Source organism: Monodelphis domestica, chromosome 1, assembly GCF_027887165.1.
Source record: "Monodelphis domestica isolate mMonDom1 chromosome 1, mMonDom1.pri, whole genome shotgun sequence".
NCBI lineage: Eukaryota > Metazoa > Chordata > Mammalia > Didelphimorphia > Didelphidae > Monodelphis > Monodelphis domestica.
Window position 1 is genome coordinate 126857683 of NC_077227.1, and position 26636 is coordinate 126884318.

The window sequence follows — 26636 nt, forward strand, 5'->3', positions numbered from 1 at the left end:
TCCTGTAGCCAACAAGCAATTCTTCTGGGTTTTACATGTGTCATTGATCAAGACCTATTTCCATGTTATTAATATTTATAGTAGAGTGATTGTTTAGAGTCTACATCCCCAATTATATCCCCATTGAACCATGTGATCAAGCAGTTGTTTTTCTTCTGTTTCTACTCCCACAGTTCTTCCTCTGAATGTGAATAGTGTTTTCTCATAAGTCCCTAAGAATTGTCCTGGATCATTGCATTGCAGCTAGTAGAGAAGTCCATTACATTCAATTGTACCACAGTGTATCAGTCTCTGTACAATGTTCTCCTGGTTCTGCTCCTTTCACTCGGCATCAATTTCTGGAGGTTGTTCCAGTTCACATGGAATTCCTCCAGTTCATTATTCCCTTTAGCACAATAGTTGAATTCTTGTATTTTTTAATGTGTTTGGAGGATAACATTAGGAAGGTGAAAGTAAGAAAGATGACCTTCCCTCATTACTGATAGGCTCCTTCCCTTTCACAGAAAAATGATTCTATAGAGAGAAGGCCAAAGCTAGATAAGATCACTATGCATGGGAAGAACCCGATGATCCCAGAAATCAGCCTGAATTAGGGCAAGAGCAGCTCTGAAGTTAGCCTTATAAGGCTGATGAAATTGTTTGGTTAGCTTAGATAAGATTGAGAGAAGCATTGTCTCCCCAGTGTTAGTATCAGAACTAATAGAGCTGAATTCTGAAATGAAGAAGCTGCTTTTCCCAGAAGGATTCTTAGAACCAAAGAAATAGAAAGTTGACCTGTAGACCAACTCAAGGGCTTTCTCAGAATAGCAGCTGCTGGTGCCCTTCAACCTCCTATCTGAGGGAAAAAAAAATGAGACTTTTGCCATCAGTAGCCTTTTCAGGACCTTTTACCAATCCTCACCTTTCACTCACATTCTGGGCTCTAAACTCAGGAGGGCAAAACCCAGCTCTCTCAGCAGAGCTTGATTTTTACAAATTGTGCCCTATACTCCTCTCTGGCCCCAAGCCATTACTCCAAGCACTTAAAACCTGACCTTTGGCCTCGACTGATTGCAGAATATAACCTTTTTTGAGAATTTGTTCTGAAGCTGGGAGTGTGATCAGAGGGCATCTGCTTAAAGCTCTTCACATTTTTATAAACCAAGGACTTCAAAACCTCTGGTTGAGCAGATAACTGAAAATGCCTTTGGAATTCTTTGTATTTAAAGTGGAGTGTTATCTGCTTAGCTTTCTCTGTCTTCTTACCTCTTTGCCACCACTAATTACTTATCACAGGTTACTGAGGTGCCACCAAATTCTACAGAAATTATATGTTTGTATTTTTTAAAAAAATTAAATTAACCTTTACCTTCCATCTTGGAGTCAATATTGTGGATTGGCTCCTAGGCAGAAGAGTGGTAAGGGCTAGGCAACGGGGGTCAAGTGACTTGCCCAGGGTCACACAACTGGGAAGTATCTGAGGTCAGATTTGAACCTAGGACCTCCTGGGCCTGGCTTTCAATCCACTGAGCTACCCAGCTGCCCCCATATATTTGTATTTCTGCTAATAGAATGGAAAATAATTTTATTTTTTACTCTCCCAGCCTCTCAATCAGGGTATAAGCCTGAAGCCAAGGACTGAAGTACCATTCTGTGTACTTAATTTTAGCTGCCTTGTTTGTCTTCCTGGTGGGTGCCCAGTATTAGCTCCTCAATACCATTATGTTTACTTTGCCCCCCCCCCCTTTTTTAAAGGATAAGTGTATATTATTATTTTTTAAACCTTTACCTTCTGTCTTAGAATCAATACTGTGTATTGATTCCAAGGTAGAAGAGTGGTAGGGGCTAGGCAATGGGGGTCAAGTGACTTGTCCAGGATCACACAGCTAGGAAATGTCTGAGACCAGATTTGAACCTAGAACTCTTTCTTCTCTGGGTTTGATTCTCAATCTGTTGAGCCACCTACCTGCCCTCAGTTATATATTCTTATTTGCTTGGCTTCTATTGTTAGCAGTACAAATCAAAGTTTACTCCTCCAGGCTTAGGGAAAAAAGTTGTCACTCTTACACTATACTTTGAGAACCTCTTATAACTTAAGGCCTAAGAATTATCTGGTGAATCAAGCCCAACAAAATAGGTAACAGAGCAGAGTCATAAATTAGAAACCATTTACCCAAGGGGCACATGTAAGTTTGGTGTAACTTAGTTCTATATTCACAAACTGAGGTAATTCAGACAAACTCATGAGATTATCTATTCAGTCAAAATATCCAGCCTCAAGTTTCCGTCTTATGAGCTGTATTGGTCAATTGAAAACTGGCACACAAAGAGCACCTTTTGTGGAAAGGGAGCTAGATTAGGAAATAAGCAACATCATCTAGGGAGCTAGGACTCAAAAAGCATGGGGTATGCTTCAGAATATTTGTTGCCTTCAACATTCGAAGTCTGAAATAGCAAATTCTCTAAACCTGGATCTCCTTCAACTTTAGGAACCACCCCCTTAGCTATCCAATCATCCATGTAAAAGCTAGGATCTGTCCAGGGGGACCTGTGGTCAAATTGCCGTGGTAGCCAGCTAACACACTTCTTTCTTCCCCTCTCTCCTCTGGCTGGGGAAGTGATTAGGACTTCTCAAGACTTGGCACCCCAGAGCTACTGGAGATATACTGCCTGAGAAGTTGTCCACTCTGAAAGCTCTGCTATACAGCTGACGCAGTGCAGGGAGACCGTCAGCTAGAGTGAGTTGGAGGGGCAGCAACTAGTGAAGGCTACTGGAAGGGGGTCTACTTTATTTGCATTTCTTCCATTGCTTAGGGGGAAACAGTGCTAGTGATGAATGTTCTTGGGAAGTTGTTGGGTGTCACGAGAGCCCTCAGAGTAGTAACTGGAGGAGGGTACTGCTTGTGAAGCAGTTGGAATTCAGTCTTCCATTGGGAATCTGACAAATGGATGTTCAGCTTGTGGCTTCAAATATGTATTAGGTACAATGGAGTCAAGCAAATACCCCTCCATTCTGCCTTCCTTCAGAAGGGCTCAGCTGGTTTATAGATTGGGTACTTTCTTTTTAATCTGAGCATGGAAATAAGGGACTTTTAAGATGTGTTGGTCTTTAGAAAGAAGAACCTGGTACCTTTTATGTTAAAGGCAGAAGCTAGGCCTTATCTTGTTTTCTCTCCTCCCGGATTTACTAACATAAGACCCTCTACACCTCTGCTAATGTCCCTTGTTACTTCCTCTCACTTCTATCTACCTGGGCCTTTCCCTTTGGGCTATCTTTCCCTATCAAGGAACCATCATTGACTAGTAGAAGCCTTGCTGTTCAGATTTACAGGAGGATTAAAAGTAACCTCTTTAGGGGGCAGCTAGGTGGCTCAGTGTATTGAGAGCCAGGACCAGAGATGGGAGGTCCTGGGTTCAAATCTGGCCTTGGATACTTCCTAGCTATGTGACCCTGGGCAAGTCACTTAACCCCCATTGTCTAGCTTTTTCCACTCTTCTGCCTTAGAATCAATTCCAAGATGGAAGGTAAGGGTTTTTTTTTTAAGAATAACCTTTTTGCAGTGGTTCTGTGCCATGTCTCATGCTAGGGCCCAGAACCACCAGCCACTTACTTTGGTGGCCTAGTCCCAAGAACCTCATATATTGGGGGAACTGACTTTGGGAGACTTTGGTAGTCATGGAATCCTCTGCTTTGCAGACTGAAGTGCTGAGATGGCAGTCAACAGGAGCCCAACCATGATGGATGGAGACCACCCGGTAAGTTATGTGTTTTGAGACAATTAATGGGTAGCAAAAAGAAGGGAGCAAAAGTAGAGAGTGTAGGTTTAGGGATTCAATAACAGAATATACCTGGGTTACATTACTATTCCTGAATGTGAGGCAATTGTCTTGGTGTCTCAGAAAATAATTCTTGTATACTATTCACCATGAATAATGCATGATCTGAATTGATATCTGCAAGGTACTCGAGGAAGGTGACTGAGAAATATTAGCTAAAAGTATGCTTTTAAAAATCATTCCACAATTACATTAGTTATCATGTTAAAAGAAAAAAAGATGGGATTATGGGATTTTAGAACCAAAAGGAACCTTAGACACTATCATCTTCCCTTTACAGATGAGGAAACCGAGATCTAGAAATGTGAAATTACTTGCTCAAGCTCAAATAGGGAGTAAGTGAGCAGAATCAAATCTTCTAACTCAAAATCCCTTTCTATTATACCATAATGTAGTCAGTGTTAGGGGATTTAATGTACCACCAGATTTATGTCTTAAAGTATCTTTGAACTTCTGTTACATGAAATATTTCAATACCTCACTGATTCAGATTCACTTGATGTCATTTGTGAAAATTAAAAATTATGTCCCTCAAATGGTATTTTTCATCACCCCAAAGTTAGCCCTAAAACACCACTGTACTAAAGGAGTCTTTGTAAATTCTTGATGAAGCTGGAAGTGAACCTGAAAACATCACCTGGACTAGTCAGACATCAGTCTCAGGTTAAGGTCTAAATCATTCAGAGTAGGAGACTCCATTTCCCTCTTAGCACCACTCTACATTTTGGCTCTACCACAGTTGATTTCTATCAGATGTCCCCCAAATTTCAGTTTAAAGTATTCCAGAGAGTATTTTCTTCCTTTAACCCAGATAATTTTCTAGATTTGATTTTACCCCAGGAAAGGGAGCTACTTTTTAGTTCACTCTGTTCTGTTTTTTCCTCATAAACATATAAAGTACTTGGCAATAAGTCATCTCACATCCACTTGACAGTTATATTTCTCCCTTCAAGATCAGAGAAGTACAGAAAGTTCATGTTAATCTCTTAAACTCAACATATAGGCCACCTGTCCTCATCTAATCGGCCTTCTCCCAATTTGGCCAAGGCTCAGATTGCTCAAGAGAATAACTTTACCACTCTCAGTTGTGTTCATGCTTCAAAGAAGAAAAAAACAACAACCAGTGGCACTGGAGCACATTTATATGACTGTTCTATAAGGAGATGATCTCCACCCCATCCCAAGTGGGATGTAGTCTGTGTAGTCTATGGAAATCATACCATTTGACCAAAGATTTACAACAGTTTGTTCTTTCCGTTTGAGTGACAGAGATGCCACCAAATGTAGCCACTTCAGAATCAAATTCAGTATAAAAAGAAAAATAAGGCACTGAATATATAGTGTAAGAAACAGTGCTTATTTTCCGTTTGGGTGGAATCTCTGGCAAGATAGGGGTTTGCATCATATCTAGGTTAACTGGTTAGCTGGTTGGATTAGTGAGGGAAGGACATTCTAGCATTAAGCATCTTATGTTCAACCCTTAGCTCCCTACAATTTGAACCTGGATATTCTTCCTAGGTCTGTTCTCTATTTCAACCATCATCAAAAAAAGGATAAATATTCCTATGACTGTTTACTTTGATCAAAACCTCAGTCATCATCTTCATCAAGTACCCTCTAGTACTTAGTGCCACTTAGATGCAGAGATTAATCAAAGACATTTGCTTCCAATGAAGCTTACTTTTTTAGTCCAGTGCCTCCAAGTTTATTATTGTGCTAATTTTCCTCTCCCACTACTATGCGGACAGGAGTACACACACAGAGATATAGAATTCAGATCTCTCATTTTCCTGAATATTAGGCATATAGTAGAGGAGGAGAATGTGAAGCAAAATTGGATCATCAACCAGATGGTCCAGTCATTTGTATTTGTTTACAACACCTTTATCTTGTTGTCCTGGTTTTCAAAATAGGGAAAAGGGTAGATTCTGAAACTCCAGACTGGTAAGCTTGACACAAATTTAACAAAATTAAAGAGATTTTGTGAACATTTAGAAAAGAATACACTGATTTCTAGGAGCCAGCATAGGTTTACTGAAAATAAGTCATGTCAAACTACTTCTTTCAGTTAATGAGGTTGGTTTATTGGTAGTTGAGGGTATGTAAGAGATGTAGTATATCTTAGTTACATTTAGATAAAATGGTGAATTGTAGAGTAAACGATAGTATCCTTAACTAGATGCACAGATGACTGAACAATTATATCTGAGGAACATTGATTAGTGGCTGGGTCACCTTAGAATGAGATTTCCAGTGGAGTGCTACAAGCCATGTAACATTTTAGGAATGATTATCACATTTGCATGTGACATAAATCTGGGAAGTATAACATAAAATAGAAGACAGAATCAAGATTCAAAATTAACTTCCCATATTGGAAAACTGACCCAGATGAATAAAATTATACATATACATACAATTAAATAATTATACATTTACATAAAATTATACACACACACATATATATATATACATACACATAAAGCTTCATATTTAGGTTCACAAAATTATTTGTATAGATAGGGATGATCTAGCTTGGCAAAAGTTCATTTGAAAGAAATATGGAGGTTTCTGCTAACCACAAGCTTAACATGAACCAACAGCATAATGAAGCTGCTAAAACCAATAATTATCTTGGGCTACATTTTAAAAGATGGTATCTATAATATGGGATGCAATTGCTCTATTGTACCCTTTGTTGATTGATGGGACCACATTTTATATTTCATTTGTGGTGCTATATTTTAGGAAGAAACTAGCAAACCAGAGAGAAATATGATGGTGAGGAAGCTAAAAACCATGTCATATTAGGAAATGTAATGTTTAACCTGAAGAAGTAAAGAGGAAGGAGAGACATGATACCTTTCTTCAACTATTGAAAAGATTATCATGTAAAGGAAGGAGTAGACATTCTATGTTGCTTTGGAGGGCATTACTATAGGCAATGGAGAAAAGTTATAGGGTAAAGTTTCCAAATCTATAGGAACTTTCTAGTACTATAGTTAAAAACATCTAGTTATGGAAGGACTGCTTCATTAAGTAGTAAACTCAATCAGTAGAAGTAGCTAAATAAGAGATCATTGACTGTTAATTATTTTGTAGAAAGAATTCTTGAATTGTCTGAAATTAGACAAGATAGCTTCTAAGGTCCTTTCTAATGCTAAAGCTTCCATTATTTTATACCTTTTAATCTCACAAACTAAATTTATATATTCCATTTCAATGTTCAATCAGCAAGTCAACAATTTTAGCTGGGATATTATGAAATCCAAAAAATGTTTAGGACAGCAGAGATAAGATATGTATAGAGAAATGAGATAGACAAATTACTTTCTAGTAATTTAAGGCAGAAAATTTTGCTTATGGCTTGGAAAGTTGGGTGTTGTTGATCATGGAAGGCTTTCTGATTGAGTTGAATTTTTATTTCATTTGGAAGAAGGGAAAGAATATATCTTGGCCATTTAGCAAAGAGAATCTGACTTTTGATGAAAACCCAGGCTGTTACCAATAAGTCTTTTATGTTTGTGTATGCCATCTTACTTTCTCTTCCATTTAATGAATGATATGACCAGAGGCCCCTGAATGATAGCATTCTCGTTTCCCTAATAGTGACCCTTCAGCTTACCCCAATTTTATATAAAGAAAAAGTGAGCATGAGGTTCTGTTAACAGAAATGGCAAGGTGACGAAAGAGAGAGGTGGAAAAAGAGGAGAAATGAAGGAAATTTTTAAATGTTTCTTTTCCTTTCTAGGAGCAGGAAAATGTGCTCCAGAGAGTCCTTCAGTTGCCCGTGGTAAGTGGCACCTGTGAATGTTTCCAAAAGACCTATACCAGCACCAAGGAAGCCCATCCCCTTGTGGCCTCTGTTTGTAATGCCTATGAGAAAGGAGTACAAGGAGCCAGCAATCTGGCTGCATGGAGCATGGAGCCTGTGGTCCGACGGCTGTCAACCCAATGTGAGTTGCAGGGACCTGGGGCTATCTGTCTGTTTGAATTTCCTTACTCAACCTTCAGAAAACACTATATTTCCATTGACATTCCAACCTAGGCATAAAAGTTGTTTCAGAAAGGTGGATTGTGAAAACATCTGCACATACTGGGTAGGAGATGCAAGTAACAGACAAATCCCCCCACTTAAGCAATGCAACCATTGGCAGCAATGAGGCAATGTTGAGTCTGGCATGGATTCAGGCTTCATATTTCCAGTATTAGAAAATTCATAATTTTTTAAAAATCAGGTCTCCTTGAGACCTCCAGATATCAACAATAAGAAGAGTCATACTTAAAGACCTTGACCTTGGGCCCAGGCCTCTGTGATATTGTATGAGATTTTAGCAAGATTTAACAGTAGAAAGATCAGGGCTTAGAATACTTCAAAGGACCAAGCAGATTTTTGTTTCAATTGACACTCTTGGTCCAATGAATAAGGATTCTCAGGGTACTGTATTAAGTTCCTTCATGCCTTGAGGAGTATATAGCCTCTGAGACCTCACAAGTGTTCTGTTCATGGTCTGGCAATGTTCTGTAGCCTCATATCCTTCCCAGCATCCTCTGGTTTCTCAAAGTAAGGTGGATTGGTTAACTCCAGTGCTCTTCTTTGTTTCAGTCATAGCTGCCAACGAACTAGCCTGCCGTGGATTAGATCATCTCGAAGAAAAGATTCCTGCTCTCCAATACCCTCCAGAAAAGGTAAGGAAGTCTCTCTTACTGCCTGCTTCCTTTTCAAGTAATCAGACCACATATACATATCCTTAGGTCTCAGGATTCCTTTCTTTCCTGAAGAACCTGAGAAGATGATGGTTTGGGGAGAGGGAGAAGCTGCTAAAAGACTCAATCCCTATGAAATATCACTTCTTTGAAGCCTAGGGCTAAACTTTACTGTCTCTTTGACCATATGTTCCTCAGATCAGGTATTCCTGGGAAATTTTGTTGTTGTTTTTTTAGTTTTAAATTTTATTTATTTATTTTTACCAATCACATGTAACAAATTTCCATATGTTTTCTGAAGTTATATGATCCAAATTGCCTCCCTCCCTCTTCCCCACAGCTGGCAAGCAATTCAATCTGGGTTACATGTGTGTTATCACCCAAAATATATTTCCATATTATTCGTTTTTGTAAGTGACTAATCTTATAAAACCCAAACTATACAATATATACCCAAATAAGCAAGTGAAAGATCGTACACTGCATTCCTACTCCAACAGTTCTTTCATAAGTCCCTCAGAATTGTCTAGGATCATTGTATTGCTGATAGTAGCTAAGCCTATCACATTTAATCATCCCACAATTTGCTGTTACTGTGTACAATGTTCTCCTGGTTCTGCTTATTTCACTCTGCATTCGTCCATGAATGGAGAATGGTCTTTCCAGCTCTTTCTGTAATCATCCTGTTCATCATTCCTTATAGCACAATAGTATTTCACCACCATCATATACTTCAGTTTGTTCAGCCATTCCCCAGTTGATGGATATCCCTTTAGTTTCCAATTCTTTACCACCACACAAAGATCAACCATAAATATTTTTGCACAAGTAGGTCATTTCCCATTTTTTTCTTGTGAGTTTTCTATGTCTTCTATAACCCTATTTTGGTCAATCTGGCTGGAGTACAGACAAGGGTATACTAGGGGCCTTAAATGCCAGAATTTAAAGATTAAATTATTGGTAGATAATGGGGAATCATTGAAAGTTTTAAAATAGAACAGTGGCAGTATGTCAGGAAAATGACTAAGGGTCACCCTGGACAAGTTACTTAACCTTTCTCTACCTTAATTTCTCCAATTGTAAAATGAACAGGTAGGATTTGACTACTTATAAGATTGCTTCTAGCTCTAAATCTATGACCCAATCATCCTCCTATGCTTGCTACTTGGAGAGATACTAAGATATGACATTATCCCTCCTTTCAAGAAGTTTGCATTCTAGTATGAGAATTATGGTAGCTACACAGATAAAAACAGTACAAACTAGCATTTGGGAAGGGCCTCAAAACAGCATAAAATACTCTGAAATAAAATGTTTGAAAGTCTCTTTCTGAGGGTAGTTTTTGTTGCCCTTTCATTTCCTTACAGATTGCCTCTGAACTGAAGGACACCATCTCCACTAGAATCCGAAGTGCCAGAAACAGCTTCAGTGCCCCTATTGCCAGCACTTCAGATAAGGTCCTGGGGGCAGCTTTGGCTGGCTGTGAACTTGCTTGGGGCATAGCACGGGACACAGCTGAATATGCCTCCAGCACCCGGGTGGGTCAGCTGGCAGCTGGAGGGGCAGACTTGGCCTTAAACAATGTTGAGAAGGTGGTGAACTGTCTGATTCCAGCACCCAAGGAAAATCCAGGTATCCAGTGTACAGAAAGCTGGGGTAGATGAGAGAGGGAAAGTAAAGCAGAAATGCTAAGCAACAACACTCTGCTGGAGAAGGCCAAGCTCTTGCAGTCCCCACAGAATCAGGAATGATGTAGGAAGGTTAGAGTCATAGAACCCTGGAGGTAGAAGGGATATTAACTATCTCTCATCAGTTTACAAATGAGTTCATCTGTTCAACTAGCCTAGATTCCATTGTGACTGAAAAGATGGGGCCAAGGAGAGGAACCAGATTAGTTAATAGATTGGGAATCTGGTGGCCAGCTTATTGTTCTGCCATTGTAGGGCCCAGATGGGCCTCAGCTTCTTCATCTGCAAAAATGAGGGAGATTGACAGTATGACCTCTAAGGGTACTGCCAGCTTTAAAGTTCTATGAATATAACTTGAAAGAATGAAATGTGGAGTCCTCAGATCTTTTTCCAATTTGCATTAAAATTATAAATTATTAAAAGTCTCAGAAACTTTTTTTTAAACCCTTACCTTCTGCCTTTGAATCAATACTGTGTATTAGTTCCAAGGCAGAACAGTGGTAAGGGCTAGACAATGGGGGTTAAGTGACTTGCCCAGGGTCACACAGCTGGGAAGTGTCTGAGACTAGATTTGAGTCTATGACTTCCCATCTCTAGGCCTGGCTTCCAATCCACTGAGCTACTCAGTTGCCCCCAAGTCTCAGAAATTTTAGAAAGCTTCTAGATCAACCCTTTCATTTTGTAAAAAAACTGAGACCCAGAAAGTAGGAGTGATCTATCAGGGTCACATCCCAAAAGAATGACAGAATAGAGACTAGAACTCAATACCTTGTTTAGCCATCTTTCTTTAGACTAAGGGTTCTATCATTGGTCCCTTTAGCAGTCTGATAAAGCCTAGGGATCCCTTTTCAGAACAATCATTTAAAAATAATAGAACATATTGGATTACAAAGGAAACCAATTATATTGGAATATAGTTATCAAATTATTTTTTAATTATAGCAATATTTCTAGGAACAGACTTAATAAAAATCAGTAATTTTTAAGTCTTTATGTGTTGGTGATATTTTGAGATATCTATTGCCACTGTAATGTAATATTAAAAATACTACTACTATAGTTTGTTGCCTATATTCATCATTGATGGAAATGCTAAACTTCACTTAGAGATTAGCAAAATAAAGATTTAATTTTTTCTCCATTCCCATCCCCAACCCCATGCACAGATGACCAAATTCTATCCACAGACCTATTGGAATCCATGGACTCCAAGTTAAGAACAACTGCTGTAAACCATGCTGCTTCCCAAAAGAGTATTCTTAGTACTTCCAGAAATCATGGAGCCACTCATTCTTCACCATTTATTTGTTTTTTCTTTTCTGCTCCTTTCCCAATTCCAACTAGTCTCCGTCATGGAGCACCCTAGTCCTCCTGAAGTCCAGCAGAAGCTACCAAAGCCAAAGCCAAAGCCTGGCTTCCTTCAAAGAATTGGAACTTTAACCAACACCGTCTCCCAGCATACCTTTCAGATGACAGTCCAGAGCCTCCGCATGGGCTATGCATTAGCCAGGTGGATCCCAGGTGTAGCTCCATTGGTGAGTTTCCACTTGGTGTCCAAGACAGTCAGCCCAAGAATTGGTACGTCCAACTCATCTCTCTGTATTACTGCTGCTCCTGCTTTCTCCACTCCCTCAATCCTAGTTCCACCTTCCTAAATGGAGAACTCATTCTCCAGGATAGATTGAGCTCCTAAGGACAAAGGCTTAGTGGAATCCCAAGATCCCAAGATTTGAAACTGGAAGGAACTGTAGAGGTCCAGCCTCTATAAAAAGCTCACCTATGGAGGGAGCCAAAGACTGGAAAACAATGGGCGAGGGGTTTAAGGACTAGGGAAGAAAGGACATAGGTTAAACAGACAAGAGACGCAGAGAGACATCTGCAGTGTGGCAGCTTACAGGGAGAGTGTCCGCACCCACTGCACCCTTTATTGTAGCTTTTCAGCATCGGGAGTTGAGTTTTCAGGGTGTCAGTCAAAAAAGGGAAACAGCAAACGTTTTAACATAATATTAGCGTCCAATTATAAACATAAAGAAATGAGTAGAACACAGTTGTACAGCCAAGTGCCGCAGAAAGCAGCTCATTTGAAAGTCTTTCCTGACTTAATCAAACCTTCTTCCCAGAACCCTGGGCAATTTTTCCTAGTCTGACCACTTTTTTAGATGTTAAGTGTAAGTCTTCGACATTGCAAAAAGACCTTTACAATTTGTCTTCCAGCTGCTTGCAGCAGCTCTTCACAATAACAGAGACTTAATTTTTAAGTCCAACAAAAATTTAACCCAATCCAATTTAAGGATTCGGAAATCAATCATGTGCAATATTAGAAATACATCCATAAGTCTGGTCCATGAACACTTTGCTCGTTGGAGTCAGCTTTTGAATGCATCTTTAATACCTTCATGATATGTTATAACTGAAACCTCTCAGGAACCTTAGAATTTCATTTTCACACATGTGCTCAGGGAAGTTAAGTTCTTTACTCAAAGAACCAAGAATAGTAAATAGTGGGGCTCAGGATTTGAACCCAGGGGTTCTGTGACTCCAAAAATTTCACCTTATTTTCTGATGTGGGCCTCAGGGAGATGGCCAGTCATCTGAGCAAGGGTAGGGAAGAGGATATGAAAGAGGTGAATAAAGGGTGGGCACTGTTTCCTTGCTCACACGACTTTTGATAATCGCTCACGTTATATAACCTTTGACAATTAAAAAAAAAAACCTTCTTTCCTGTCTTAGAATCAATACTAAATATTGATTCCAAAGCAGAAGAGTGGTAAGGGCTAGGCATTTGAGGTTAAATGACTTGCCCAAGGGTCACCCAGCTAGGAAGTATCTGAGATCATATTTGAACCCAGGACTTTGCTTCTCCAGACCTGGCTCTCTATCCATTGAGCTGCCTAAGTTGCCCCATCTTTGACTTTTAAAAATACTTTCCTTACAGTAACCCCATATGGTAGGTAGAATAGGTATACTATCTTTATCTTATAGTTAAGGAAACTGTGACTTAGATAAAGAAAGCAATGTGTCTCAAAACTACTGAAAATATATTTTCTTTTCTTGAAAATCTATTTATATACATTTGCATGTACACATATGCACGTATGTGGTAGGCAGCAAAGTGGCACAGTGGATAGATAGAAGAATGCTGGGCCTGGAGTTAGGAAGACTCAAAAAACTCAAGTTCAAATCCAACCTCAGACACTATCTGTGTGACCCTGGGCAAGCCACTTAACCTTGTTTGCCTCAGTTTACTCATCTGTAAAATGAGCTGGAGAAGGAAATGGCAAACCACTCCAGTGTCTTTACCAAGAAAACCTCACATGGGATCAGGAAGAGTCAGACATGACTGATAGAACTGAACAAGAAGAACGGACGTGCTGTGTACAAGAGGGGACATGGAAGAGAGGATAGGGAGCCAGGATGTTCTGAGTTTGGGTTCCACTTTGGGTCACTGAACCTCTTGAGGCCCCAGGAAACTCTGAAAAGCCCTAAGTGTGCAGAACATCTGTTGATCTGCACTGACAGCAATTTTTTCACCAGGAAGCTACCTTCATGGATCACAGGTCCAGACCAAAATCAATTTTTTTTTAAAACCCTGACCTTCCATCTTAGAATCAATACTGTGTAATGGTTCCAAGACAGAAGAGCTGTAAGGGCTAGGGTTAGGGGTTAAGTGACTTGCCCAGGGTCACACAGCTGGGAAGTATCTGAGGCCAGATTTGAACCTAGGACCTCCCATCTCTAGGCCTGGCTCTCAATCCACTGAGCCACCCAGTTGCACTCTCAATTTTTTTAAAGTTGCTATACTTACACCTCCCTCCACACAGGAATATTTACTTTGGAACATACAGGAGCCACATGGTTCTGATTTTGGGTATTGGGAGGATTGGCAAGGTCTGGATGCCTCAGGACTTTTGGAAGTCACTGCCCCTTCCTTTTATTCTCCCCGCCTTCCCTTCCCCCCATCCTTGCTCAACCACTGTTGTCTGGCCTCCTCCCAGAGCAGTATGGCCCAGTGGGGTGTGTCAGCCGCCATGCAGGTGGTATCCAGGCCCGGATCCACACCAAGGGGAACTTGGCAGTACAACTGGGCTCAAGAAGAGGATGAGGAAGAGGAGGATGAGGAAGAAGAGGAGGAAGAGGAGGAGGAAGAAGAGGAACCCGAAGTGAGGAAGGAAGAGAACAAACTAAATATGGTGAAAAGAATGAGCCAAGTGGAGAATTGTGTCTTTTAGGACAACTGGGGGAGGGCCAGGCTAATTAACTTTAAGATAGACAGAATAGGGATGGTGTTTCAGATTCAACATTGTTCCAGCCCCACTGAGGTCATCTGGTCCAGCCCCACCATTTTATAGAGATGGATAGGGGAGCTCAGCTACATGGGGAGTAAGTCATTAAGGCAGGGTTGGAGCCCATTCTTTGGATGCCAAAATCATTGAATATTCTTTCCACTCTCATTGCCTCTTCAGGTTGGCCTCCTCACCAGAAATGGATTTATGTTTCCCTAATCCATAGAGAGAGAGAGCAGGGGAGTGGGGAGAGCCAGGAGGCACAAGAGCACTTACTTAGAGCTGGGGTGAAGAAGGCCAGGAAGATGGCGGTGCAGGGAGTGTGTGCATGGCTTGGGAAGCAGGGGGCTGTTTGGGAGGTCGTGCTGAAGTCGCTAACGTGAGATCTTGCTCACAGCCCCGGCCCAGGAACCAGAGCCTTGTGGGCAATGTGGTTCACACTCTGCAGTCTGCTTACTTGACCACCGTCTCCACTGTCAAGTGGGTACCCTTCGCCATCTGGAACAACACTGCTGGGAGGCTGTTCCACCTTACTTCTGGTCAGGAGACCTTTTCCAAAAGCAGGGCCATGTCACTATCGGACGCCCTGAAAGGTGTTACAGACAACGTGGTGGACACAGTGGTGCACTATGTCCCGGTGAGTCCCCTGTGGCCACCCCTGCCCCAGGGGCCTGACGGAGGGCTGGGTCTCCGGGAGGATGAGAGAGCATGAAGGGAAAGGAGGATGCAGTGCCCAAGCCTGGATGGGGAAGGGCATGAGGAATGAGACTGAGCTCACGTCCTCAACAAGTCTGGAGGAGGAAATGGGAAAATTGGTTCGTCTTAGTTCTCATGAACTAATTGAGGAAAAACGAGAAAGATGGTATCGTGGAACTTTGAAGATAGAAAGGATCTTAGGTCCAATATTCTAGTCTAACTTTTCCATCTTTGAGCTTCATATTCCTCATTTGCAAAATAAGGGGGTTGGCCTAAGCAATTCCAGAATTATTTTCAGTTCTGTTATTCTGAATTTAACAATTCTTTGCCATGGATGCTAACCAGAAATCACTTAGCCTTTTTTTCTTTTTTGATAGAAACCCTTACCTTCCATCTTAAAACCAGTACTATGTATCCCAAGGCAGAAGAGTGGTAAGGGCTAGGCAATGGAGGTTAAATGACTTGCCCAGGGTCAAACAGCTAGGAAGTGTCTGAGACCACATTTGAACACAGGACCTCCCATCTCGAGGCCTCAATCACTTAATTAGTAAAGTAGGGATGGCAATAATATGGACCCTTTTTACATTTTTTTAAACCTTTTCTTTCTGGTTTAGAATCAATATGAAGTATTCGTTTCAAGGCAGAAGAGCAGTAAGGGCTAGGCAGTTGGGGTTAAGTGACTTGCCCAGGGTCAAACAACTAGGAAGTATCTGGGGCCAAATTTGAACCCTGGGCCTCCCATCTCTAGGCCTGGCTCTCAATCCACCCAGCCACCCTTCTGTCTACATTTGAAGAAAATTCTTTGTAAACCTCCAAGTGCTATAGAAATTTGAGCTATTGATGTGTTCCTTAGTGCCTTATCCCTTGCTGATGTTCAAAATGAATGAAAAAACCCTTATCCTAACCAGGACAGAGAGCAGGGTAGGGACAGAGAAGTAGGGAAGGCACCAAGTTAGGCCCAGGGGTAGCTCCTGGAGGCCTCCTCTCTAACTCTCACCCTGGCTCTTCAGCTCCCCAGGTTGTCCCTGATGGAGCCAGAGAGTGAGTTCCGGGACATCGATAACCCTCCGTGCGAGTCAGATGGGAGTGAAGGTGCCCCCTCCCCCACCCCTGAGGTCCCAAGCAAAGCCCAGCACCGGGGGAGCCTGAGGAGTCCCCGAAATTCCAATGCCCTGTCCTTCCTGGGCCTGGAAGACAAGCTCTCTGCACAGCAGAAAGTGCCCGACCAGGTGCCCCAGCATCGTGGCTCCCTCCATCGGGGCCCCACTTTTGAGTCTGAGACACCCACTGCCCGCTCCATGTTTTCTTCCTATCACCGGGAGAAGCCCACCCGCCGCGTCAGTGATAGCTTCTTCCGACCCAGTGTCATGGAGCCCATCTACAACCGCATTCACTACAGCCAGCTTTACAAGAAGAACTGATTGGGCTCAAGGTCCCTGTGGGCCAGGCCCTCCCTTGGTGCCCTCTGTTGGGCCCGTGGGTTGGCACTCGTGCCCTTTGCACCGTCGCCACTCCCAGCTTCCTCCTGCAGCCCCTATAGAGAAGAGCAAAGCCTAGATCCTGAGAGAACTTGGGCCTCCAGCCTCCACACTCACTAGAAACTGTTGCCCTTGGAGTGCCCTGTCCCTGCCTGCTTGCCAGAAAGATGCCACAAGCTTTTGGACCATCCTGAGGGCAAAACTGAGGACTTCTGGGTGTTGGAGTCACAGAAAACAGAGACAAGTGAGCCCCACGAACTTACCACACTGAGTAGCTCTCAGGAGAGTCAGAGCTGAGTAGAGAGAAGGAGACAGAGTAGGAGTATTTGTGGGTTTGGCCCTGCCTCATTCATTTAAATTGGAGTCGTGCCTCTTGGGAGCCCATGCAGTCTTTCAGTGGTGCAGCCCTGGCCCAAACACATTTAGAATTTTTCCTGGGCAAAAGCCACACGAGAAGGCCAGCTTTCACCTCTCGTCTCCCTGATAGGAACCAAGATCACTGGCTAGATGACTTTGGAAATCGTGTGCTCCACCTGCCTTGCCTTGTCTTCCAGACAGGGAAATGGAGGCCCCGGGAGGGCGAGTCCTTCCTGCCCCAGGTCACACAGGGAGGGAGTAGAGGAGTCAGGGGGTAGATCCAGGTCATTTGACTCCACATCCATGTCCCTCTTACTTTGGATCCCCAGTTGAATTTCTCTGATGAATCACCTACCAAACAGGACTCCAAACGACTTTTGGCTATTTCCAAAAATCAAATCCATCTTCAAAAGAAGAAAAGTTTGTCACCATTGAGGTGATTCAAGCTAAGAAGAAAATTCCCAAAGAATTGTTCCTAAAGAGTACTGAGCAATGGCAGCATGTGTTAGAATAAATGTCTGGGCTTTCCAAGGGACTTCTTTAAGGGAGACTATACTCATTTGGGTATATAAAATGTAGGCTATTGGCTTTTTTTAAAAAAATTGGTCTCATGACTTGCTAGGCTCATCTTAGACAATAACCCTTCCTTCCATTGCCTATGGGTTAGAGACTGTTTATAGATGCATTACTTTCTCTATTAAAACAATACCTTCCTTCTCAGGTTTTCCATTTGCATTTTGATTTGGGCTTATCCAAGGGGCAGGGTGATGAAAGAGATGGCCATTCTGTGTTTCTTTCCCCCTGTACTTCGATTATGCACAACCACAGCGCATCTCAAATCACTTTTTATTACCTTAGTTACATCAATAGAATTTGAGCCAGTACTCATAGCACCTTCTTCCTAAGCCTCTTTGGGTTCCCCTTACATTGACCCTCACCGATGCCTCTTACTCATATGTATAGACATTCTTTGCTAAATGCAAAAGTTCTACCCCAATGCCACCCAAGAGAATTCCCTGGTAGAAGAATCAATTTTAGTTTCAGAAATTCAGAAATTGAATCAGTTCCTGGGAGGAGAACCTGGGTGGAATCACTTTGTGGACTTTCATTCACGATTGCTGGTGCTTCCAGGACTCAGAGATGTCCAGTTTCTGCCCACTGGTCTGGCCTATCTCTCATTGACTACTTTTATTCAGTGTGCAGAGATAGGGAGACTGTTTGTACCTGGACTGTGAAAATCAGAGGCAGGGACAAGGATGGTCGGACACAATTGGAGGGATCTTTGAGCATCGTCTTAGTCTGATCTTAAGAAAGATGGAGATTCACTAAGTAAGGAAGAATGTAAAGTAATCCAAACAGGGAGAGAGTAGCCTGGGCAAAGGACAACAGAACGGGAGAGAAAATAAGGAAGGAGAAAAGGAGAGGACAAGAAGACCTGAAATGAGGACACCTGGGCTTCTTCAAGGGCAGTTCGAATATGAGAGAAAAGACTTTGGGGATGTTCTCAACCCACAGATCCCCACTTTGTCCTCCTCCATTGTATGAAAGGCCCAGGCAAGGCAGAAAGGTCAATTTATTCTAGGATGTCAGGAAAGGTGGAGAGCCTCTTAAATTTTCTACTTAGGGACTAGGATGGCTCATATCCAAGAAGACAGATCCTTTTATCAGATCCTAGGTCTATTCCCAACAAAGGTCTTCAGCTTGTATTTCTCCATATGCCAATTGTGTCACAGTTCATGGAAAGAAATATAAACAACACACATTCCTTTGTTCCCAGGGAACTCCTTAAAATTACCCTTTTACTTCTAAGCCACACTGTGCTGCACCATCTCTGTGGGAAGTCTTCAGGCTTTCTAAGCCCTCTTTACTATGTATTTCCTATCCCACTCTGCTCGGGTCAGTGCCATGGACTGTCCCGAGTAGCAGAATTTCCCTACCTATAACTGCTCCTATGCCTTAACTATTGTAGCTGTACAATAAAACACAATATAATAAACTTGTCCAATCATTTTGAGTCGTGTCTGACCCCATTGGGGCTTTCTTGACAAAGATACTAGAGTTTGCCATTTCCTTCTCCAGTTCATTTTACAGAAGAGGAAACTGAGGCAAATGGGATTAAGTGACTTGCCCAGGGTCATACAGCTAGAAAGTGCCAGAGGCTACTTTCAAACTCTGAAAAATGAGTCTTCCTGATTTCAGGCCCTGCACTCTTTCCTTGGGCCACCCATAAAATAAGCTACTGTACAATAAATATGCCAGTGGACTCGACTGTGGGTCTCTCCTGTCACTTTTTCCTGATATCCTGGAGGATCTTACCTGCATCCCATCAGGGTTGGGCTAGCCTGGTGCTGCAAAACTTAGTTTCCTCATCTCATTGAGCCGCCTAATTTGAAAAAGCCCATGGAAACACTCTTCTGTAATCTTACCCCCTTGCTCAGTAAGATAAGCTCAGAAGCATAGGACCAGAGGACTTTGCCTGTCTCAGCTGAGGATTCAGAAAAGCTTCTGCTGATTCAGTGTATACGAGAATGGGGTCCAGGGCCATTAATATTCCTCTGGTGTAGGTTAGCAAGATGATTGGGGAACCTTAAGACGACTGTCAACTGTGAGGCTACTGGAATTGGTTGTTTTGGGTTTTTTTTTGCAAGTAATGTAGTTTGAAGGGCCTGCTGAACAGTCTCCCTTCGATTTTCTGAAGTTCTCATCAAAAGGAATTAATTTCTTCACTATCTCCCTTTAGAAAGTATCAGTTACCCTAGCAGAGGCACAATCAATTTGAAAGAGTTAATGAGATTAGCAAGTCACTTAATAAGGCCCTCTGGGGCTGACATATCACATTGTTCATTTTTTTTATGGGATGGAGGTAAAAGCAGGAGAAGGGAGAGTTAGGATCCAATGGGGTCGGATTTTGGTGGGACTTGATTGTAAGAATCTGTAGAATGCCAGGTTACAGACAACACGGAAGCATTGAACAAGAATAGGAATAAAAAGACTGAAAGATTACCAAAAGCATAGGAGGAACGATGATTTAAGTTTTGCTAGGGTTGGCTCTAGCTATAGGATTCCAGAATGGAGTGGGCTGCTGCAGGCAGTGCCTAGCTACCTCAAGGCCAGGGTTTGGGCTCTTGAAGTTCTCACTGGTTCCTACCAGTAGGACCAGAGATAACAAAGATGGGTATCCTGTCAGTCCTGAACAGCACTCTTGGAATTCCCAGCAAAAGTGCCCAATTGAGTTTAGCAACAGAGAGGCAAAAAGATGGGCATCATGGGAGAATGGAAGGGGACACACATAGTTAGGGAACAGGAAACCACTTTCCTGGGATCCTGTCATACCAGACACCGATGAACTCTGACCATAAATTGTCCCCTTTCTCCCCAAGTCATGGAGAATGAGAAGGCTGCCAACCTAGAGAATTTATTCTATAATCACAAAACACAACTTCACAAAGATCCACCCTCTGGGGCTGGAAACCTTCTACTTACATATAGGACTATTAAATACTAGAACTGGAAGGGATGTTAGTGATTATCGGGTTCTACCCTTCATCTGAGAAAAGTGAAAAGTAAGCCAGGGAAGATGACTTCCCCAAGGTCAGAGAAGCATACCCAGGATTGAAAGTCAGTTGATCTCTCTCCAAATTCACTTCTAATTCCATTATGTCACTTTGCCCTTGACTTTGGGGGTAGATGTATTGGATACCTCAGAGCAGAGGTGGTGCCTCACCACAAAGATACCCTCAGAATAGGGAGAACCTCTGAGCCACTGAAATGCCACATCTCTTTGCTAGAGTTTAGGAAAATGGGTCATACCCAGAGAGGGTGGCCCATGGGCCATGTAATAGCATCAATTACATGCCAAGATTAACTTGATTGGAATGATGACATACTGATCTGGGAAACTGTAAACTCCCTAGAGATGGGAGTTGAAGGTGGTGGGATGGGCATCGGGGCACATGGATTAAAAGCTCAGGGAGGACAGGCAATGATGCTCTATTTCTGTCCTCCTAATCTGTCCCAGTTCCAGATACTGCTCTATACATAATAAGTGCTCAATAAATATATGGCTGACTGACTAACAATTTATTTACTAGGAAAGAAACTGATGCCAGGTGAACTGACTCAGAAGGAATCTGTTCTCTTTCGAGCAAATACTGCTGACATACTCTTAACAATACCCCGGATCCCAATGCCTCTTCGGGGTGGCAGTCGAGCCTGCCAAAAGTGCTGGGCTAGCCCCTGGAACACCATAAGGGCTCCATGAGATGCCTCAGCTACCGACACCTCATAGAAGTCACAGTTCAGGTTGAGAGCCAGAAGCCGCCCCTCCTCAATGGAAACTGCCCGGTGGTGCCCCAGGTCTCTCTTATTGCCCACAATGACAATGGGCACTTTCTCAGGGCTCTGGCCTTCCTTGGCCACCTTAATGAACTGCACTTTCGTGGGAAGGATATGGAAACTGGCCCTATCACAGATGCTGTAGACCAAGATGAAACCATCTGCCCATTGGATCCTCTTCTCTTCTGTGGAATGCTGGTCATCCTGACCCTGAGAAGAGGAGGAAAAGAAGTTGAGTTGGATACTAAGAGGGGAAACAACCACTGAGGAGTGAAAAGTAAATCTGTGGATTTAGGGAAGTCTTAGATGCTATAGTTCCTTCCTTTTTTTTCTGAGGTACTAGTCAAGGGTAGGTAGGCATTTTTAACCTCTTCTTTCCTGGTAATTCAGGAAACCTTGTCTATCAACTTTAGAATATCATCTCCCTCCTTTCCCTTTCCTCAAATATCTTATTCCCAAAGGCCCAGGTTATATATGAAAGGAAGATAGAATCTTCTAGAAGAGTTCCCCTCCAGTGCCCCTCTTTCCTTCTCCCATTCCACTGCTAGGGGCTTTCCTTTGCAATTGCCTCGCATTTATAACTTATTTATCCTGTACATAGTTACATGACATACATAGTTCTTGGCATGTTGTCTCCCCCATTGTAACATGACGTCATGGATGGACCATGTTTCTACTTTCCTTTATATTTTTAGAACCTGGCACATAATAAAAACTTTTTTGTAAAACCCTTACTTTCCGTCTTGGTAACAACTCTAAGACAGAAGGGCAAGGGCTAGGCAAACGGGGTTGTGACTTTCCCGGGGGGGGGGGGGCACATAGGTAGGAAGTATCTGAGGCCATATATAAAAAATAAAGGTTTGATTGGCAGAATTTTAGAGTAGAAAGGAACTTTTCATGCCATCTAATCTGAGAATATTAGGTCATCCAGCGCAATCTCCTCATTTTACAGGTAGAAAAGCTAAAGGCAGGGAAGATGATTGTCTTGCCCAAGGTCACAGAACTAGTAGAACCATTGTACCAGGTAGACCCAGAATCAGGAGCTGCCAGAATCTCTGGGGAGAAAACCTGCTCTGATGTCATGGCTTTCCACATGACTTGCTCTTCACAAGGCATGACTGGGTAGCAAGAAGTACAGGAAAGATGCCACATTGGTCCCCAATCACCAGCTGGGGCAAGGGGCATCATGGAATAATAGCTGACGTTTTAAAAATACTTTACATATATTTTCTCATTTAAGCCTCATGACTACCTAGTGGGATAAGCACTACAAAAAAACTGTTATAGTCCCCTCCCCCGTTAGAGAAGGGGAGACATCCTTAAAGAGGTTAAGTGATTTGCCCATGGTTACTCAACTACTAAGTGTCAGAAATAAGATTTGAACTCAGGTCTTCTTGGCTCCAGGGTACTAGTCAAGAACTCTAGGCTTAAGAGATCACTCTAGGTGGCAGAGGCAACAGGCCTGTCTGGTGCCCTTGCTCTCTTGTCCCCAAAGGCTCAAAACGAAACCTCCATTGGTTTCTCCTTCCACTAAGGAAGTGCTAATCCCTGCTTATGAGGGTGTACTCACATGGGAACTGGGGAAGTCCCAGATATGGAAGAGAATTTTTCTGCCCTCCACGTCCAAGCTTCGGCTGTAGATTGATTCTGCGCCAGAGAACAAAGGACAACATATTTTTCAGTTCTTTTCTTTTTCTATTACCTTCTCATCTTTACCACACAGATTCCAAGTCATCTCCAGGTCTCTCATGACAGCAAAGAAGTAAGCATGGAGGGAGCACAAGATTTGGATATTGAAAGTTCAGAGGACAAGGGATTTTCTCATGCTCTCTGAGTAGGAACTACTTATTTCTTTATCCTTGTACCCCCACTGGCCAGTAGAATGTCTGACATATAGCAGGCATTTAAACTCATCTAGTATAGTATTTTCTTCATAGCTGCAAAAATAATCTTGTGACATCAATGATGGGGAATCTTTGTTCTTCGAGTGTAGACTTGATTTTTGGAAACAACCAAAGGTCATTTGGAGCCAAATCTGGTGAATAAGGTGGTAATCAATCTTCCAAGCCAAACCAAGGTATGTCTATAAAGTAAGGAGATACCTATGGCTCCTACATTTGTTCTGGAGACTTCAGAAATGTTTAGTAGCTATACTGGTGCAATGAGCCTGTAAATTCTCTCTCCAGAAGATGACTAAGGGAGATATTAGTCATCTGAAGATATCAGTTTTGAATGCCAATCTCATCAACTTCTGCTCATGCCTCTTTCCTTTTCCCCCCTCTATATCCCCCAGCCCCTGCCCATGTTCAAAGGAATCTTAAACATTGGCTTGGGATTGGTCACTAACCTACTGGGGAAGAGTAGATCTTCCAAACATAGATGGATCCTCCAGACAGGTAGGATAAATGTCTCAAAGGAATGACTTGAACTAAGAGCTAGAACTGGTCGTTATGACCAGGGGGGAGTCAGTAAAGAAGGTTCATGGCGGGAGCAGGACAGCCAGGTAGGATTGGACATTCTGATATCAAATGAGATAAAAGAAGGTTCATGGGTTGAGCACTGGGGCTGTGGTGGCTGGAACAAGACAGCAGCTGCCAGTCAAGAAAAATAAATGAGAGAATCCTAACCATGAAGAAGAGACAAAGCCAGGGTTAGAAAAAAGCAGGGAGCCCAAGGAGAGATGGAGGCTTCTAGAGGAAAGGCAGGATTTGGAGGGGGTTTCCTGAGCTCACGGAAGAAAGGAAACAAGAGGACTCTGAGCATGATGACCTTATCAGTCTCATTAGCAGCTTGGTCCCCAGGAGGGTCATAATTAGGACTGGACACCGGAGGCTGTGCCAATTATCACTTCTGTCACTTCCTCATCCAATTAACCAACACATCCCATTCTGTTAAGTGGGCCATGTTTTCTGCCCTGCACATGGAGAAAACAATCAGCAACATCTGCCCAGCAACAAGCAGGCCAAGACTCACCCAGGTCCCCATATTCTCCAATGAATCGTCGGGTCAGGAAGCGAACAGTCAGGGCTGCAAGGGAGAGGGAAACAGAGGGTCAGAGAGAGAAGCCAGTCAGGGGACAACATATCATCCCTATTACCTATTGATTCACTCTGATCCTAAGCACTGAGAGAGCTGGTCTTCCTCACAGAAGGGCACCCATTGAATGCTAGCTGAACTCTGGTCCAAGTGACTATCAGTGGGTGAGCCCTGGGCTGGGCATAGTGGTAGCAACCAAGGTTTAAATGGTCCAGATGGGTGCTGTGTTACACTTGGCTGCCAGGAGCATTTGGCAGATAGTCAATTTGTCAACAGGTACATCTCATCCAGTACCAAATGGTACTCCATCAGTCTTCCCCTTCCCAGGTTCTGCCCCAATATACCTTCCTTTCAAGACAAGCAGAGGGATCTAGGCTTGTGTAGAATGGGGGTTCTCACCTGACTTCCCAACGTTTTCTGCTCCCATCACCAACACGTTGGCTTCCATGGTAAGGATGCTGGGATCAGGTGTCTCAAACAAGGTTCTACACTCCAGGGTAAAGCTGGCACTTCTGCGCAAGGGGAACCGGAGGACCATCGGGAGAGCCAGCCTTGCCCTTTTGCTTGGACTGCTGAAGAGTCTGAAATGCAGACTCCCTTCCTGGCCAGGACACAGGTAATCAACATGGGTCATACCATTTCTTGAGGGGGGGAAGTGAACAGGAAAGAGGAGGAAGGCACACACAGAGCACCTATTATTAGAGAAAACTCCCACAGTGTGTATGTACAGAGGGTGTAGCACTATGCAAAAGACACCTTGCAAGTACCCAACTCAAGTGGGCACACTTGTACCAGGAGACCTCCTCCCACCCCCATAGTGCATACAATTTGTAGTCCTGAACATGCTGAAATCCCGCTTAAGGAGAGGGGAACTAGAGAAAAGAAGAGAACAGGGGCAATGCCAATCTTTAAGATTCACAGGATGTCCCATGTTTTGAGGAGTAGGGGACCTTGAGAGGGGAGAGAAACATGGCAACTGGCATCTCAGGCAGCTAGTGGGGAAGAAGAAGGGGGCTCATTAAAGACCTGAGGTTTATATATATGTATATACATACATATATATAATCTACCTAGAAATAATATCTTCCTATATATCCTCATTTAGGGAAAGTAGGCAGGACTATCTATTTCCTCTCTTAACCCCCACCCCTTGTAACTTCTTTTCCTGGTCCTCGCTTTTCATTTAAATATCATGTTGTTCGCTGTGAGTTATGTAAAGATGGGAACAGACACATGGTATACTTATTCCTAAGGCTCTGCACTCCAGATCCACGATCCAGGATCCAGGAATCCCAGCCTTGGGTCTTATGAGCTGAGTCCATTACCTTTTTACTTGCCCCAACTCAACCTAGTTATCCATGTGGTCCATGTTTTATGAAAAGGCTTTGGGAGTGGTGTTAATGTTTGCTGATACCTCCTAAGGACTCTTTTTCTGCTGTACTTACAGGGAGAGAGTAGGCTGAATTTTCTTCTCCCTTTCCTCTTTTTTCATACAAAAAGAGTACTTGGTTTGGAGTTAGAGGACCTGGGTATGAATTCAAATTCTGCTAGTTATTACCTATATGTACCTCCCTCAAGATTCTTCCCCCTCAAAGGCTCCCTATTACCTCTGGAGTCTTCTTTCTTCTTCTTGTTCTTCTTGTTCTTGTTCTTGTTCTTGTTCTTGTTCTTGTTCTTGTTCTTGTTCTTGTTCTTGTTCTTCTTTCTTCTTTCTTCTTGTTCTTGTTCTTGTTCTTGTTCTTGTTCTTGTTCTTGTTCTTGTTCTTCTTCTTGTTCTTGTTCTTGTTCTTGTTCTTGTTCTTGTTCTTGTTCTTCTTCTTTCTTCTTCTTCTTTCTTCTTCTTCTTCCTTTTAAAAACCCATATCTTCCATCTTAGAATGGATACTAAGTATGGGTTCCAAGGCAGAAAAGGAATAAGGCTCTTGGCCCAAGTGAGGTTACAAGGAGATTACAAAGCATTCTGGGGAAATGGAGCAAGGACTTCTGGGGATTGAAGTCCTGGATTCAAGTCCATTTTTACACTATCACCACCCCACCCAGATAATTTAAAATTTTGGCTACCAGGGGGGCAGCTGGGTGGCTCAGTAGATTGAGACCCAGGCCTAGAGTCAGGAGGTCCTGAGTTCAAATTTGACCCCAGATACTTCCTAACTTTGTGACCCTGGGCAAGTCAGTTAAGCTTCATTGTCTAGCCCTTACTGCAATTCTGCCTTGGAAACAATACACAGTATTGATACTGA

At 42.7% G+C, this 26636-nt stretch overlaps 2 protein-coding genes across 4 annotated transcripts in view; one reads left to right on the forward strand and one right to left on the reverse strand.

The window, feature by feature from the left end:
• PEX11A (peroxisomal biogenesis factor 11 alpha) overlaps positions 1–19021 on the forward strand; it is a 30181-nt gene extending 11160 nt beyond the window's left edge. Inside the window, exons 1-9 of one of the 3 annotated variants that reach the window (XM_007479329.3) lie at positions 2406–2717; positions 3677–3735; positions 7568–7772; positions 8423–8505; positions 9891–10155; positions 11556–11746; positions 14207–14401; positions 14892–15131; positions 16201–19021. In XM_007479329.3, coding sequence (XP_007479391.1) covers positions 3691–3735; positions 7568–7772; positions 8423–8505; positions 9891–10155; positions 11556–11746; positions 14207–14401; positions 14892–15131; positions 16201–16611 — 1635 coding nt within the window. In that variant the 5' untranslated portion in view covers positions 2406–2717; positions 3677–3690 and the 3' untranslated portion in view covers positions 16612–19021. Of the gene's footprint in view, positions 1–2405; positions 2718–3676; positions 3736–7567; positions 7773–8422; positions 8506–9890; positions 10156–11555; positions 11747–14206; positions 14402–14891; positions 15132–16200 lie in introns of those variants that run through there. The other 2 variants (XM_007479331.3, XM_056806429.1) reach the window with 2 other exon arrangements.
• Positions 19022–20468: 1447 nt separating this feature from the next.
• Positions 20469–25000, reverse strand: LOC100015806 (ras-related and estrogen-regulated growth inhibitor-like protein). Its single transcript, XM_001369760.4, has 4 exons — positions 24796–25000; positions 24334–24387; positions 22931–23007; positions 20469–21570 (listed from the first exon to the last, which is right to left on the reverse strand). The coding sequence occupies exons 1-4, from the start codon at positions 24932–24934 to the stop codon at positions 21145–21147; spliced, it is 696 nt and encodes a 231-aa protein (XP_001369797.3). The 5' UTR covers positions 24935–25000; the 3' UTR covers positions 20469–21144.
• Positions 25001–26636: the final 1636 nt, after the last annotated feature.

Excerpts from the sequence above, each read along its gene's own strand:
- LOC100015806 (XM_001369760.4), bottom strand. The coding sequence starts at position 24,934 with ATGGTCCTCCGGTTCCCCTTGCGCAGAAGTGCCAGCTTTACCCTGGAG. Across the intron at positions 23,008-24,333 it reads TGGAGAATATGGGGACCTGG|AATCAATCTACAGCCGAAGC; the intron begins GTGAGTCTTGGC and ends TCTCTGGCGCAG. Across the intron at positions 21,571-22,930 it reads GGGACTTCCCCAGTTCCCAT|GGTCAGGATGACCAGCATTC; the intron begins GTGAGTACACCC and ends TCCTCTTCTCAG.